Here is a 16,286-nt window from a genome sequence, read left to right as displayed (position 1 = left end):
CTGGGCCAGGAGGTTGGGGTGAAGACTGTGTCAGAGTTGGGAGCAGATATGAGGGCAGAAGTCACAGCTTCTCTAGGCCCAGAATGAGGATTCCTGAGGAATCCTTGTGGTTGGGGTTACCACAGGGGTTAGGGGGAAGGCCATGTCAGACACCCCAAGGTTTCTCTTCGGCTCTGAGAGCTGGGGAAGACAGTGCAGGAACTTTGATGGGAGTGGGGGTTGGGTAGCTCAGCTCTCCCAGTGTGTGAGGCCCATGGGACCGGGGTCCAGCACTGTCACGTGTTGTGGCACACGGCGCTTGGTGGCACGTGGAGGAGGCATCGGGAGAGCCTCCAAGCCAGACCCCAGCCATGGCAGTCCCTAGGACGAGGCAGCTCACCGCACTCCTTCCCGTCACCCCTGCAGCCCGCCCCTCCCAGAGGGTCAGCCCACTCAGCTTCTGCCTTGGGAAGCCCTCCAGGCCTTGCTTACGCCATGGTGATGACGCTGAAGTCCAGCCAGTTCCAGGGGTCCCGGAGGAATGTGAAGTCGTCAATGCAGAAGCCCCGGGCCAGCATCTTGATGAGGGACTCAAAGGTATAGATCCCCGTGAACGTGTACCTGGTGGGGAGAGGGTGGCCAGGGCCAGGCGTGGCCATGATGGACCTCCCAGGAGGGAGGTCACAAAAATGGAATATGCTGCCCGGGAGGTTGATTGGTGAGAGTGACAGTGTGCACCCCCTCCCCGGGGGGTGGTGTTGATGGGGGGGGACAGTAAGAGTGTGTCTTCCTGGAAGACAAGAGCAGTGCCACACGGGGCACCCTCAGAGTTCAGACCCCTGGGGTGAGCTATGTCCCAGACGGGGGTGGGGTGGGGGGAGGGGGCCTCCGAGGAGGAGGAAGGAAGAGACTTACTCCACGTGCTTGGACCAGGAAGGCGGGTTGCTCATGGTCATGAACACGCAGTTGGTCAGGATGGTGATCATGATGAACATGCTGAACAGCGTCAGGGGAGGGTCAAGGAAAGTGAGGGAGCAGGTGGGAACAGAGGTGGGTGGGGGGCCTCCTCGTCTATAGCACCTGGCTTTGCCCGCCCCCAGCCCATTCTTGCCCCGGCACAAGCCCCGCTTGGGCAGGATATGAGTGGATGAGCACTTTGATGGCGCCGCGTCTGATGACACTGAAGGGGCTCAGCATGTAGAGGGCAGGCGTCGCAGAGAAGCGGAAGATGGCCTTGCCCTTGTTAAGGACGATGAAGGTCTGCGGCAGAGAGGGAGCTGTGAGACCCAGGGACAGGCAGACAGGCGGACGATGGACAGGCGGGGAGAGGAAACCCTACCGGCCCAGACCTTCTTGTCACTGTAGTAGGGGTCCAGGTCCTCCAGGGGGATGCCGATGACCTCGGGTGGGGGGTCCCCGTAGATGAGGGGCAGGTTCTTGCCAGCCTCCAGGTCGCTGCGTGGCTTTCTTTCTGGCTCCTCGATCTCCATCTGCTTGTTTCTCTCCTGCCGGGCCTCTTCCTCCAGCGCCCGCCGCTCTATGGCCGCCAGGGACTCCCGGGTGAAGGGGCGCAGGCTCTCAGGGCCCAGAGGCACCAGGGTGGGCAGAGATGAGCTCGCCATCCTCGCATCCTGGGCTCAGTGGCCAGGAGGGTGGCAGGTGGCCTGGGAGGCTGCAGTGTGCCGCTCCCTGGGGGCTAGGCGCCTACCAGGCCCTGGGCCTGCTGTCTGCTACTCACCTCCTGTCTGCCCCGGGGCCAGGCTGGGGGGGGCCGACGCGCAAGCCCTGTCGGGATGGGGAGCTGTGCCTGCAAGGCCTGGGCAGGTGCTGGACACAAGAGCATCCCCCCTCGGGCCTGCACCACTCTCCCCAGCAGGGAGTGGGCTGCCCTCGGGACGGACAGCAAACCACCAGGTCCTGTTCGGTGGGGCCAGTGCCCCAGTGCCTTCAACCACCTCCTGCGCCCAAGCTCTGGAACTGGGTGGCGTCAGCCTATGGGGACAGAGAGAACCACAGCTGGCTATGCAGTGAGGCGGACAGAAGTCAGATGTGAATATGCTCGAGGCCCTGAGGGTCAAGAGGAAGGGCCTGGTGGGAGCAACTCTAAAGCAAGAGTGGCAGATGGATTTCATCTTCAGGGCTGACCTAGATCAGCTGCTATGGGCTGCCTGGAGATGCGGGTGGATACCCTCCAGGCTGCAGCCAGCCTGGGTGGAAAAGGACTGTTGTGATTGATTAGTGATATCTGCCAGGGCACGAGAGAAGAGAATGTAGTGGATCTGCCGGTATTTACCATCCTTGGTCTGGAGGGAAGGGGAAAGAAAGACATGGGGTGGGGGCTACCATATCCTGAGCTTTGGGAAAGCATGATTTGGATTAGGAGAGGGAAGAAGGAAGACACCCAGGCTCTGCAGAGGGTCCCACCAGTTCCCGCCCACGGAACCTGTGGGATCTATCCCATGGGCAAGCAGAGAGGTTGGAGCAGGAGGATAGAGGGTATGTGTGTGTGTGTGTGTGGCCACAGCAGGAGAGCCTGCAGATGTTTATGTGGAAGAGGAGGACACAAAGGCAAGGTCATGCAGATAATGACATGGACAGTTTCAATGGTGGAGACAGGGCTAGAGGTCCCAGGGACTGTTTTTGGCTGGTGGTCCCTGTGTGGACTTGGTGCACCCCCCCGGAGCTTTAGAGGCCTGTGAGAACAGTATGGACTGTCCCTTGGCCTCTCCTGATGCTCCTGCCCAGCCCTCCCGAGCCCATTCCCTGTGGGAAGGGAGGCAGTGGGTCACTTCTCTGAAAGGTCCTGGGGAATGACCCACGTCAGCAGGCAGGCACAGGGGGACCGTGGCAGCCCATTCACATGAGCCACTGCAAGGCCTGCCCAGACAGACACCCCTGAGCCACCTCGCCACCGAAGGGGCTCAGACAGACCCCGCCAGAGGCCCCCAGAGCTCCACTGGATGGTGGCCCTTTCTCAGCGGGCTCTGATGCCTGCACGGTGTCCCTGCCCCAGCCAGCACAGCACTTCCTTGGGCTTGGCCAACAGGTGGAGAGGGTGGTCCAGGGAGAGGCCAGAGCCATTGGGCAGAGCCAGCCACGCCCCCTGGCCTGGCGGCCCAGCTGCTCCCTGCCATCACCCAGGGAGTCGTGTTTCCACGGGGATGACTCTGCTCATCCCTGCTGACCCCATCCTTCAGCTGCTCCTCGGCCCCATTGTGGGCGTGGGAGCGTGTGTGTGCAAGCACGCACGCATACACACATGCACACGCCCCGCGGTCCTACCCTGCCGCCAGCCGCACACCTTCCCACCTTCATCCCACCCCTGGGCCCACAGACACGGCCAGACAGAAGACGCTGACCTGCCTGATGGCCGTGCGGACAGCCCGTGGCTGCTGGGCACCCGCCCAGTTCACAAGCCTCGCTTGGCAACCATCCTCTGGCTTGCCATTGCCCACTCTGCCCTTCACGGGGGCCCAAGTGGGACGACAGACAAACAGAGACAGTTTGGCTCCACCCCATCCCTCGTGGAAGCCACACTTGCTGGAGTCCCCAGAGGCCCCCCAGTGCGCAAACCCTGCGGTTTCTTCTCAGCTGGCCCTCCCGCGCCCCTCGAGCACCTCATGCTGCCACTGTCTTTCTCCTTCTTCCCCTTTTTCTTCTTCCCCTTCTCCTCCTCCTCCTCCTTCTCTCTCTCTCTTTTTTTTTTTAAGAGACAGTCCCATTTCCTTGATGGCCCCAGACCAGTGGAGTCACGGCTCCCTTCCTGCAGCCAGAGTCTTCAAAGCTCTAAGGTCAGCAGTAATTCACTTCCTGCTTGCCAGATTGTCCCTTGGTATCTGTCTCCCCCACCAGACTCCTCACAGCCTGGGGTTTGGGGTTGCCACTGAATCTGGTGCCTGGTCCATTGGCACAGGTCTGTTTAGAGATGGCTGCCCAGCCCTTGCCTCTCTTCCCTCCCCTGGGCTCTCCCCCTGCCAGGCTCTGGACCCACGCAGGCAGGCCTAGCACCTCTTCCTGCTGACCCCAGCTGGCCCCAGGCAGAGTCCGCATCTCCTCCTTCAAAATCTGTACTTCATCCTAAATTCCTGTCCTGCCTTCTTCACCAGGCCTGAAGCCCCTTGGCGTCTGGATGTCTTGTTCCAGGAGGGGGAAAGTGCCGTCCCTGGCTGGGCCAGCTGAGGCATGGATTTGGCTGGTGGTACACCTGGTCCAATCCCAGGTCCAGCACCCACAGGGCTCTCCGTCCTTCAGGCTCTTGCTCCTTCATCACCCTTCACCTGCTCTGTCCAGATACCCCCCACCTGCCTCCCTACTTCCCACTGGGCTCCACTGTAGTCCACCACCCACATTTCTGAAATCACAAATCCGATCAAACCTGGCTGCTCCTTCAGTGGCTTCTTACTGCTTAGTAGTGTGTCCACACCTTCCACCTGGCCTCCCAGTCTCACCATGACCCCCCCCCGCCTTACCACCCTCCCCTGCCCCGCACGCGCCCACACTCTGGCTGTGCCACTGCCATTTCTCAGATGGGCCAAGCTGTTTTATAACCACCACCGGGCCTTTGCTTATGGTCTGCTTGCCTTCCTGGAACACCCCTCCTTTTTGTCACCCCAAAGAACTTTAATTTGTCTTTCTAGTCTCAACCTACACAAGAACCACTGCCTCCAGAAACTCACCCTGGATGCCCTGAGTGAATTTCTCCTTTGTACCACCCGTGTGCCTAATGCTGAACAAAAGTGTTTGTTTGTGTTTTTTTGAGATTTTGTTTTTAAGTCATCTCTACACCCAACATGAGGCTCGCACTAACCCTGAGATCAAAAGTCACATGCTCTACCGACTGAGCCTGCCAGGTGCCCCATAAGAGGTTATTAAATGAATGGATGAATGAATGAGAGGAGCCCTCCACCTTTGCCCCTCTTTCCTGTAAGCACACCCTGAATCTAAATCACGACCAGAGACCATATCTCCTTTAATAGTCCCTCCTCCGCTCCTACCTCTCAGCTCACAGTCAAGTGCTCTTTACTGTGATCCTTGGGATTCTTCCAGCCTTCACCCCCTTGTCCATGCATTTTCTAACTCTCCAGCAGAACCCTCTGACTTACCCAGCTTACCTATAAGCACCATCATCACAATCCTTCCTCGAAAATACTCTTGACTCCGGCCTTCTCTCTCCTTCCATCTCACTCATCTGGGGAAGCCCCAGCCCGTCTCCCAGCTGTGCCGTTTCTGGCTCAGCCCTTGAGTGGCTGGACATTGCTGGAACAAAGGCTGGGCTGGACAGGGTTCGCAGCTGACGTCGTGGTTACAAATGTCATGTGTGCCCTCACTTTTGTCCTGGGAGTACAGGTTTCTCTGGTGCCCTCACTTTTCCAATTTGTGAGAAAACTACTCCACGCCTTCTCTTCTTTCCTCAACACCCCCACTCCACGCTCCTCCCTGGGATGCGCCCAGGCACTGACTTTTCCTGGCCTCCAGTGAGAACATAGCATCGCACACCGTCTAACTGACAAAAACCTCTTTGCTGCCCCTGCCCCTGCCATCCTGCTAAAACGGAAGATGAGGAGTCACCAAAGCCAGGCCTTGCATGTGGGCTCAGCCCTGACCCCTCTTGCCTTCCTAAGGACCCCGTTCTCTAGTTATCTTCTCTCTACCACCGTCAACTTCTTCCTGTCTATGACTAGGCTCTCCCATCGCAAAAATAATGGCGGTGGTGACAGAAACCACCCTTCCAGCCTCATATTGCCCTATTTTTCGATTTCCCTTCATGGAGAAACTTCTTAGAAAGTGTCTACACCAGTTGTCTTTACTTCCTTACCTTTTGTTCACTCCCCAGCCCATTCCAACCTGGCTTCCATCCCCCCCCCCACTCAACTGAAATGGCTTTTGTCAAGTCACTAGCACCTTCTCTGCTGCCAAGTCTGCTGAACACGTTTCTGTCTTCACCTCCCTCAACCTCTCACAAGTATTCAACCCACTTGGCTGCAGCCCCCTTCTGGAAAGGCTCTATTCGCTCAGCCTCCCTGAGAGTACATCCATGGTTTCCCTCCTACCTCTCTGGCTGCTTCTTTTCAATTTCCTCGCTCGTTCCTCTTTCTTCCCCAAACTCTAAAGTTTCTCAGAGCTCAGTCTGGGTCTAGATGGCATCATTCCTAGGACTGTAAGTAGTGTGACAAGAATAGCATCACATTTCCTTTGAACTCCAGACTGATGTATGCAGTTGCCAACTGGACCACTCCATGTGGAGAGCTAAGAGGTATCCCAACCTATGTATGGTATCTGGGACGAAGCATTTGTGCTCTTCAACTGTTCAACCCATAGTCTTCCTCAACCCAGAAAATGTCCATCCATCCATCTGGTTGCTCCAGGCAAACATCAGGGTGCCTCCTAAATGCTTTTTTCCCCCTCACCTTCTACACCAAGCCCATCCAAAGTTCCATTAATACTATCTCCAAAATATATGCGACCTCCACCTTTTCCCCCTGGACCGTATCACAATAATCTCTTGCAATAGCCTGCTTCCTGCTAACTTTTTGCCCTGGCCCCTGCAAATCCGTTCCATAGAGCAGCCAGTGATCTTTTAAAAACAAGAAACTAATCATGTTGTTTCTCCTGCTTAAATTTCTCCAGCAATTTCCTGTTGTGCTTTGAACAAAACTTAAAAGTCTTACAGTGACCTACAAGGCCCGGGCGATCCAGTCCCTGCCTCCTTCTCCACCCTTGTCTCCTGATTCCTCCCTCTTCCTTCTGCCCCAGTCCCACTGGCCCCTTTCCAGCTCACCCCCAGCCTAGGCTCAAATGTGTCTTCTTCAAGTGGCGTTCTCCTTCTCTACTCTCTATTACAGTCTCTTGTGTTTTCCATCACATATGTTATAATTGATAATTACTTAAGTAATTTGCCTAATTTATTTTGTCTGTCTTCTCCACTAGACTGAAATGCCAAGAGGACACAAGCTGTTTGTCTAGCTCACTATAGCCAGTCCTGGGACTAGGCACACAGTAGGCACTCAAGACATGTTTGCTAAAAGAATGAGTGGATGAAGACTTGAATACAGACCTGCCCAGAGATAAAATGGATTCTGATATATTTAATCCATCCGTCCATCCATCCACCCATCCATCCATCCATCCACCCACCCACCCATCCATCCATCCACCCATCCATCCATCCATCCTGTTCATAAGCCAGAAGCTGAGCTCGCCCTGCATAGGACACAAAGATGCACCTGTTGGGCATCCTGCTTTCCAAGAGCTGATGGATGGGGGAAGGTGGACACGAGCACATGTAACTATGACATGAGGAGAAAACGATGCTTGCCCTAAAGAGGGGAGGTCATTGTGGGAGTTCGTGTGAATGAATGGTTACTCCCAGGTCAGGGAAAGAAAGATGGGGTTTTTCAGTTGGGCCTCAAAGGATGCTTAAGTTATAAACACAGAGAAATAGTGGGGAAGAACCTTCCAGGGAGAGGGAGCAACCTGAGCAAAGACAGAGGCTGGACATAGGGAGCTGCAGGTATGTCAGTCTTTGTGGGGCAGAGAATCTATTCAGGGATTTGGGGAAGGTGGGTTGGACCACTGGCCATAGCCTCGATTTTCAGGCATGGGAGTCTGGACTTCACCTTGCAGCCTTGGAGAGCCCCTCACAGGGGCAGTGGGTTGAGATAAGACCACAGTTAGTTGGCAAGTATGTGCCTTCTGTTCACCCTTTCAATGTGTCCAGAATAGACAGGACAAGCTATATTGTTTGCAGTGGACACCAGTGGAAGAATGAAGGGTTGTCTGGGATGTGTGCACAGTGGCTTCCTGGCAGGGACAAGTGCCACAGAGCCCCATATCATGGGTTAGGTGTCATGATGGCACATCTCCATGTGGCTCTTCCAGCTACAACCTGGAGTAACCTGGAGTAAAGGGGGCCGACGTGACAGCTTGAACCTTCCTCCCACCTGCCAGAAATCAGACTCTGGCCTCCACCCCCAATCTGTCCTTCAGATGTGGCAGCTGAGGGCCGGCAGGGGGCTCCGGACAACCTCTTCCCACTGAATTTAAGAATGTTGGAGTTGCAAGGACTCAAGAGATCAAGGAGTCCAACTCCCTCGTTTCACAGATGGGGAACCTCAGGCCCAGAGAAGAGCAACAACTCCCCCAGATCATACATTTATTCATTCAACAAACATTTCTTGAGCATCTGCTCTGTCCTGGGTTCTGTTCTAGGAGCCACAGTATAACGGTGGCAAACTCCCTGTCCTCACTGAGCTTGCATTCCCGAGGGAGAAGGCAGATAATAAATAGGGGAGCAAATAAGATAATTTTAGAGAGTGATAAATGAGAGGCCACACCAAGAATAAAACCCAGCTCCCTGAGCGCCAGGGCCAGAGCCCATTTAGTAAGTGAGAAGCCCCAGCGGAACTTGCATTGAAACGGAAGTTTGGGCGGAAGTGGTGAGTAAGGTCAGGCCATCTTGGGGCCTGGAGGTGGTGAGCAGACAGGGATGAGGGTGGGGGAAGAAGGGTCAGGAGTCGGGGAGCCAGGCTGGGGCCAGCTGTCCATAGGCAGGGAGCCAAGTGTAAGGACACAGGAGGGCGAGGCGGCTCCACTCTGGAGCAGGTCCAGCCCAGCATTGTCTTTCTCTGTGGGGCTGCCAGGTTGGAACACCCAATTCCAGACATAGTCTGACCACAGACAGAGCCCTTTTCCCTCCGGCCTAAACACCCTTTGTATTCATTCATCCCAAGATAGGATTCATTTTTTCAGCAGCATACTCATAAGGTGGAATTTGCAATCACTCCTGGATCTTTTCCTCCTTGAACTCTAGTCAAATTAGACCTTCCCTATCCTATAAATTGTGCAATTGATTTTTCCCTTTTAAATCCAGGTGGACCCCAAACAAAATATTAACAAATCAAATCTCACAATGTGTAAAAATCAGTATAACTACAACGAAGTGGGGTTTATCCCAAGTATGCAAGGCAGGTTCAACATTAGAAAATCTGCTAATGTAATCCATCACATCCATAGGTTAAAGAAGAAAAATCACATAGAATTATATCAAGGGATGCAGGAAAAGAATTTGACAAAAAGCCATACCCATTCATAATAAAACAACAACAACAACAATAACAATAACTCAGTAAACTAGGAATAGTAGAGAGCTTCCTCAGCCTGATAAAGAACATTTACAAAAAACCTACAGCTAACATAGTACTTAATGATGAGAACCTAGAAGCTTTCCATTAAGGTCAGGAACAAGGCAAGGATGTTGCCTTCTACCACTGCTTTCCAAAATCATACTGGAAATCTTGGCTAATGCAATAAGACAAGAAAAGGAAATAAAAGGTATACTGATTGGCAAGGAAGAAATAAAAGAATCTTCGTTCACAGATGACATGATTATCTAGGTACAAAATCCAAAAGAACTGACCAAAAAAATCCCCCAAACCTGAAACGAATAATGGTCTCAAGATGCAAGATTAATACAAATTTAGGTGTTGGACTTTACATTCTACAAGTTCCCCTTGTCCATTGCACCTCTTCACTTCTAGTTTTGGTGTTTTTTTTTTTTTTTAAGATTTTATTTATTTATTTGACAGAGAGAGAGACAGCAAGAGAGGGAATACAAGCAGGGGGAGTGAGAGAGAGAGAAGCAGGGTTTTCGCGCTGAGCAGGGAGCCCGACGTAGGGCTCAATCCCAAGACCCTAGAATCATGTCCTGACCCGAAGGCAGACGTTTAACGACTGAGCCACCCAAGTGCCCCTTACTTCTAGTATTTGTGAAAGCCTATCGGATCTTGATTTTTTCCTCTCAGTTCAACACCCTCACAGCTGGGTGTCTGTGATCCTGACTGTCCCAAATTATTGAAAACATGACTCAGACATCATTACCACCACCCTCCACCACCACATGCTTCTAGAACCTTCTCTCCTAGGAAACTTTGCCTTCAAAGACGGTCCTTCAAACATCCAGAAACCTACCTCACTGCACTTGCATTGGCCTGAGATCCTCCAAGAAGCGTCAGCCATGCCATACTAGCCTGAGATATAAAAGCCACTATGAGAACTCTCCTGCAAGATTGAGAATGGATGTGACCTGTCCCTCGAAGCCTTCCCTGTTCATTCTAGGACTAGGGCCCATCCCTGTGGATGGCAGGTAGCTTGCTGGCCTTGCTTAGGACCCAGTCATCGTGCCTCTTGCCAACCAACCATGTCGTTCCCTGGGCAGCAGAATACAGTCCAGGGACAGGCTGTTTTGTTTCTCTGTGGACTGGAAGCAAGATTATTTCAGAGCTCCATGTGGCCAGTGGAGACCCCTCCTTAAGCTTCATCTGCAGTGAGGGCTCAGACTCAGAACTTTCTGGGAAACTGGAAGAGATCAAACTTTTTCTATCCTGGCCAAAGACAGCACCGGGCATCCGGGTGGCCTACTTCCCAAATTCCTGCATTCCCACTGTGGCCCAGCTCCAGGAATGCAAAACGGATCCCTATGCCCCCTCGTTATAAATCTCAAGTCACAATTTTTCTCAGCTGGGGCAGCCTGGGGGTGGGGATGGGAAAGGGGTAGCTGTGTTGTTTCTCTGCCAGCACTTAGGGCTGAAGGGTTGGCAGGCCAGGGCCCTGGAGGAAGTCACCCCAGGTGCCCTCCACTCCTGATCTAACACTCTGCAGAGGAAATCTGCTCCAAGAGGTCTTGGAGGGAGGCCTGGAGCCGGGAGTGGAAACCTCCGGACACTCAGGAGCCCCAAGAGTTCCGGAAACAATCAGGGGCACATGAGGGGTGCTGCAAGGGTGAGGGGTGGGCAAATGATGATTGTACTTTCCATGTGGGCTCACTGGACCAAAAAATGTCTCCCCTTTTTTTAGGGACGTGAATCAACCAGCCTAATAATGTGTCTGCTGCAAGGGGTAAGTATGATAGTGGTGACCACATTTATTTTGTACTTACTGAATGCCAAGTTTGTTTTCTTGTTCAGGATATGTCAGCGGCCCCTTCCCCCCGAGTCAGATCCATTCTCTGCCAACCCCCAACAGCTCTCAAAAGTTTTCGCCAACTTGCCTCCTCCTCTCAAACCTCTTTGTCTTCACCCAGAGTGTTTCTGGTTGGCTTGGGGGCCGATGAAATAAAAAACCCACAAATGGGAAATAAATCCTCAAATGGGCTGTGTTTGGGTTTTGTGAACTGTGTCCCCTTCTTTCTAACCCCTCCCAGCTCATCTGTCAGCAGCTCTGGAAGCCTGGAAGCGTTTTCTCCCTAGAGGCAGGGCTTTCCCCTCCCAAGACTGAGCTTCAGATCAAAGGAATTCGTCTAAAGACATAAAATTCCCACCTCAGTCAGCATGGGGAAGAGTCCATTGGGAGTGAAAGAGGTTGGTTCCTTCAGCCCCAGACCTCAGCCCCTTCACCCAGCCTGCTGACATGCACAGCCTCGAAGTGGAGGCTGAAGGATTATTTCTTGAAGAAAAGCAGTCATGGATCTGTTCATTTGGTGCTTACTGAGTGCCTGGCACTGTTCCAGGCTTGGCCTCCCAGCTGACAAGTGGCAGGAGCAGAATTTGAACGCAGCTCTCCGATGCCAGTGCACATGCCTGCTCCTACAAACGCTGCCTCCTCCCAGCCCTCTGGGGGACTGGGCTGGCCTGACCCTCACCTGTCTGTCCTCTTCAAAGGGCAGACCAGGGGTCCTTGGGCCAAGCCCCTAAAACGCACCAGTTGGGGTGGGCATCTGGCGGGCCCTGGCAGGACTAGAATCAGGCCTCCTGGGGCCGTGTGTGTTGAGAATTGTGGGAGTGGGGACCATAAGTCAACAGCTTGGTAAAGAGACTTCCTTGAGGTATGGGTTTCTTTTAGACCAGTCGACCCTCATGTACCCACTAAGTCCCTTTGCAGCCCATTGTACACACACACACACACACACACGCACACACATCACTTCTATGAGTCATTTCTCAGCTGCTCCAAAGGGTGGGGAGGCTGATTCGTTCCACCCAGGCCTGGGGCTTCCTGCCCTCTGCTAGCTTGGCTCACTCTCAGGAGCCCCCAAGCATGACCACCAGGGTTCTGTGGATGTCACCCCTCAAACCCGTGCACGCACACCCTCTCCTGGACACATCTGTGCCCACCTCCCCCGCCTTTGGGCAGATCCACCCCCTGCACACCAGCCTGCTCCCCTGCCCTGCCTGCTTTGACCTGCGGTCCACCCCAGGAGATGCCTGCCTCTGTTCTCTTCTCTCGCTGCCCCACACCCTTACTCTTCCCAGATCGTGGCACAGAGTCTCTTTTCCTACCACAGGCCCACCAAGAGGGCGACAGGAAGACTATTTAAAACTGATCAGAGCCCAGTTGGCTCCCTGTTCCCTCCATCAACCCCCAGCCATCCAGGTAAGGTGGGCTTTGAGCCCTGCCCGCTGGGGGCCCCCCACACCTGCCAGGTCCCGGGAGCTGGGAATCACGGTCACCAGCGCCAGGAAGAGTGATCCTCTTGCTGCCTGTGGAGCCCTAGTCCCATCACCGGAAACCCACAAGGAAGGCTGGCGGAATCATTCTGCCCCTTCAGCCAGCGGGGCCCTGCCACTTTTTTGGAGAACTCCACTCTACGCCGGAAACCGCTCTAGGAATGTTTTCCCACCAACGATTCCGGTACAAGGTCCTTCTCCCCAATTAAGGCCAATCAAGATCTTACAAACTTCCAAAGAGACCGGAGTCACAAGCTGATCTTGCTGAAATGGGAGCCAGAGGGACTCTGCTTGGCTTTTGGAGTCACTGTCCTCACAGCAACATGAGTCAACCGTGGACCCTCCTGAAAGGGGGTCTGCCATCCACTTTATAAAAGGATCTCCCTCACCTGAGGGAGACCAGATAGGAAAAAAACGTATCCCCCATCCCAGCTATGCAGGGTGCCCAGCACTGGGGAAGGTTGTCCTGCCTCCTGCCCCGCAGACCCACCTTCATAACTCTTCTCCCTCCTTCCGTTGCCCACCCTCCCCCCGCCCCAAGATGAGACATTGATATCAGAGTCACAGCCTGGTAAGAGCCATGATCATTAACTACTAGTTAACATGTAGAACTGACTACACGCCAAGCATTGTTCTCGGCACCTCCCAATCACGAGCTCTTACTCCTCACCATGATCCTATCGTCATGCCCTTTGAAAGAGAAGGAAACTGAGGCATAGAAAAGGTAAGTCACTTGGTGGAGGTGATTTATGTAGTAGACTGGGGCTGAAACCTGGCCCGTGGGGCTCTCAGGAGAACCCTGGAACTTGAACACTAAGCTACATTGTCACCCAGGTCTTACGTGGACCATGTCCTTCTAGCACCTAACTTGTGGGGAGGGGGGAGGCGGGCAGGGGCACCTGGCTTCACAAACCAGTTAAAAAGCAGAGTGGGGTCTGGTGACCATTGTGGTTCTGTCCTTTGCATTTATGCTAGGGCTCCTGGCAGAGGGCAGTAAGGCCTGAGGGGAAGGGGCAGCCTGCCTGTCGAGGGGCACAGCTCCCTGCCACCCCCTTCTCTGTCTGCTCCTTGAGCCCCTCCTGCTCCTCCTGCTGCCCCATCCCCCAATGATGGCTGTTGACTGAAAACCTCAGGGAATAAAAATAGCTGTTGCTGACGAGGCAGAAGGGGGGCCAGAGCACATGAAAGGCCTGGGGCAAGGGTGGTGGAGGTAGAGGGAACCTGGGATTCCCCCAGCCCCATAAGAACACACCTCCTAAAGGAGCCCCTGTGTACCACGGCCTGTCTCTGCTTCTATAGAGTGGGGACCCCTGCCGAAGGTCCAGCACCTGCCCCAGCCCTCAGGCTACCCACGGGAACCCCCTGCACCGCCCCCAAGTCTCAGGGGCCAGCTCTGCCCCCCACCCAGCCCTGCACCAGCGTCAGCACCCCTCACTAGCTGTGTGCCTTGGGCAAGGAACAGGACCCTCAGAGCCTGAACCCTTCCTCAAGAGGAATCAACACTTTGGGTGTTGACGACCACCCCCCCCATCCCCTCCCTTCTCCCTACCTGCTCTCTGGGGACTCAGGCCTCAGATTTTTCATTTCCCATCAATGCATCTCTCTCCTGTCACCTGGAGAGAGCCCTTCTGCTTGTCTCGGTAAAGTCCAATCCCTTGTCTCCTCTCTGGCTGTGCCTGGCCCTGGGAGACTTCTCTGAACTCTATCCCCAGCTGGACTCCCCCCACCCCCCCCCCCGCCACTCTCTACACTTTTCTCTGTTCTGGGGGCCCAAATAGCCTCCGGGCAGGGCCCTTGTCAGGACCGCCTCCATAGTCTGGCCAAGAGATGTGCGTTTTCAGTATTGAACTCGGGCTTCCCCGGGACCTGGGCCCAAGCGTGGGACCCAGAAGCCCAGGTGAGGGAAACCGGTAGGCAGGCCTTGATGCTCAGGGCAGCCTAGAGCTAGGAAGGTGGTTCCGAGTCCTAAGCCCTCACCTCGGGCAGTTTCCCAACCAGAAATGACAAGCAAAGCCAGGCTGGGACAGGGGCACCTAGGAAGGACCCTTAATTATCTTCCCAAAACCCCAGTAAAAATCCCAGCCGATCCCCTGAGAGATGCCTGGCAAGGACACGGGAGTGGGCCCTTGGGTTATGTCTGGGACCTTATATTGCCCACACAGGTGAGTGGCTCCAAATACGTATGTGGTCACCTCAACTGTCCACAATGTGGCCTCCAAGAGTGAGGCCGCCAGCCACGGCCAGGGGGCTGGGGATGACCCCAGAGGAATCTGGAGGTTCCTGGGAAAACCGGTCCTCCCCCTGTGTCCCCACTACTGCCCGCCCTGAGGTCTCCTTAGCTCTCCAACTCAGGGCCCTAGGAGGCAATCATGGTCTTGGTCATAGAAGAATGACAACAGAACCCACCATTGGCTCTTCCTATCTCTCTGTCAGACCCTTCCCCTCTCCAGACGAGCCAGACTGGCCTCAAACTGGTCTCCAGCTACTTTCCTCAAGCTGGCTCTTCCACAGAGGCTAAACTTAAGGGTCTTCTAGGCTCCCTTGGGCTCTGCCCTTCCCGGGCTCTGGAGTGACTTATTTCCAGGCAGGCCCCCACTGCTGCTGGTATGGGTGGACGGGGCCATGTTTAGGATCCACCTGGACGGCCCTCTCCCCACCTGGGGCAGTGTGAACCCTTGTGCTGCCCGGGCCTGGTGCCCCGGGCAGGGGGAGGGGCCGCAAGACATGGTTAGCCTTTGCTGGGTGGACTGGGAAGGCGCTCAGGCCCTCTGTGCCAAACCAGTGCCTTCTTGAAAAGTCTCAAAAGCCCCCATCCCACCCTCAGGGCCCTCTAGATGGGGACTTCCCAATCTTTTGAACAAATGCCTCTCTCTGATAAGCAACACCACACGCCTCTCAAACCCCTTCTCCTACCTCCGCTCAGACCTTTCAGCTTCTCGAACTAGTGGCTGCCCGCCCCCTCTTCCCTGGAGGCCCGGGTGCCAGCTCTGCCAGCAGGGAGGGGGAGGGGGCTGCACTCTGCCCTGGCGCCAGGGCCCCTCCTGAACCCCCTAGCGGCCCCTCAGTGCTGTGGCTCCATCTCCTTCCCCTTGGGGCAGGCTTTCCGCCTTCCCCACTTGTCCAGGAAAGCAGCCCAGCCTTGCTACAAGCTGCCCCGGGAGAGGCAGGGGCGGTGGGCAGAGCCTGGGCGGTGCAGCCTGAGATGTGTCCTCTGCTGGCATCTGGAAGATTCCTGTTTCAGCAGAGCAAAGGGGCCGCCACCACCCCCCACCCGGCCTCCAGCCGCTCTCCTCCCCCTTCAGCCCTGCCTTCCCAGCGGGTGAACAGGCTGAGCCGCCACTGGGAACAGGCTTTTTGGCTTCTCCGCTCTCCTCTCCTGAAGACACTCAGCCCAGTCCCGTCCCTGGGGTCACCCTGCGCTTGTCTGGAGCTGAGACTTCACCACTGGGCCATTGGTGACCTCAGGACTCTTGCTGAGGGCAAAGACAGCCAGCCAGGGGCATCAAGGGCAGCCGAGGGGGGCCCCAAGAGGCGAGTTTGGGGACGGGGAGGATCTAGGCCCAAGGAGCTCGGCTGCGGCCGGGGCAGAGCAGGGCCCGGTGTGGGCAGGAGGACAGTGGTGCCCGGAGCAAAGTGGTAGCTTCCTTGAAGCCAGGCTGGGCATGGGGCCAGGGTGCCCTGCTCCTCGGGGTGGCCGGCCCTCGGGGTGCTGGGCGGGGCGGGTGCGGTACTCACTGCTGGACAGGAGCGGAGTGCTTGCGGCCGAGCCTGGAGCGCCGTGCCCACCTCGGGCTGGGGCTGGGACTCTGGGGGACTTGGCCGGGGGGCCGGCCGGCGGGGACAGCTGCTGCCGCTGATGTCACAGGG

General features: G+C 55.4%; 1 protein-coding gene across 5 annotated transcripts in view; it reads right to left on the bottom strand.

Annotated features, from left to right (window-relative positions):
• The window catches only part of SCN4A (sodium voltage-gated channel alpha subunit 4), a 42,480-nt gene extending 26,194 nt beyond the window's left edge, over positions 1–16,286 (bottom strand). Inside the window, exons 1-5 of one of the 5 annotated variants that reach the window (XM_047707540.1) lie at positions 16,155–16,286; positions 1,329–1,971; positions 1,121–1,239; positions 895–984; positions 472–600 (exon numbers count right to left, since the gene is read on the bottom strand). In XM_047707540.1, coding sequence (XP_047563496.1) covers positions 472–600; positions 895–984; positions 1,121–1,239; positions 1,329–1,601 — 611 coding nt within the window. In that variant the 5' untranslated portion in view covers positions 1,602–1,971; positions 16,155–16,286. Of the gene's footprint in view, positions 1–471; positions 601–894; positions 985–1,120; positions 1,240–1,328; positions 1,972–5,081; positions 5,377–6,029; positions 6,066–13,968; positions 14,064–16,154 lie in introns of those variants that run through there. The other 4 variants (XM_047707544.1, XM_047707543.1, XM_047707541.1 and 1 more) reach the window with 4 other exon arrangements.

The sequence above is a fragment of the Lutra lutra genome, chromosome 16 (assembly GCF_902655055.1).
Source record: "Lutra lutra chromosome 16, mLutLut1.2, whole genome shotgun sequence".
Lineage (NCBI taxonomy): Eukaryota > Metazoa > Chordata > Mammalia > Carnivora > Mustelidae > Lutra > Lutra lutra.
This window is presented reverse-complemented; position numbering and strand designations above follow the sequence as displayed.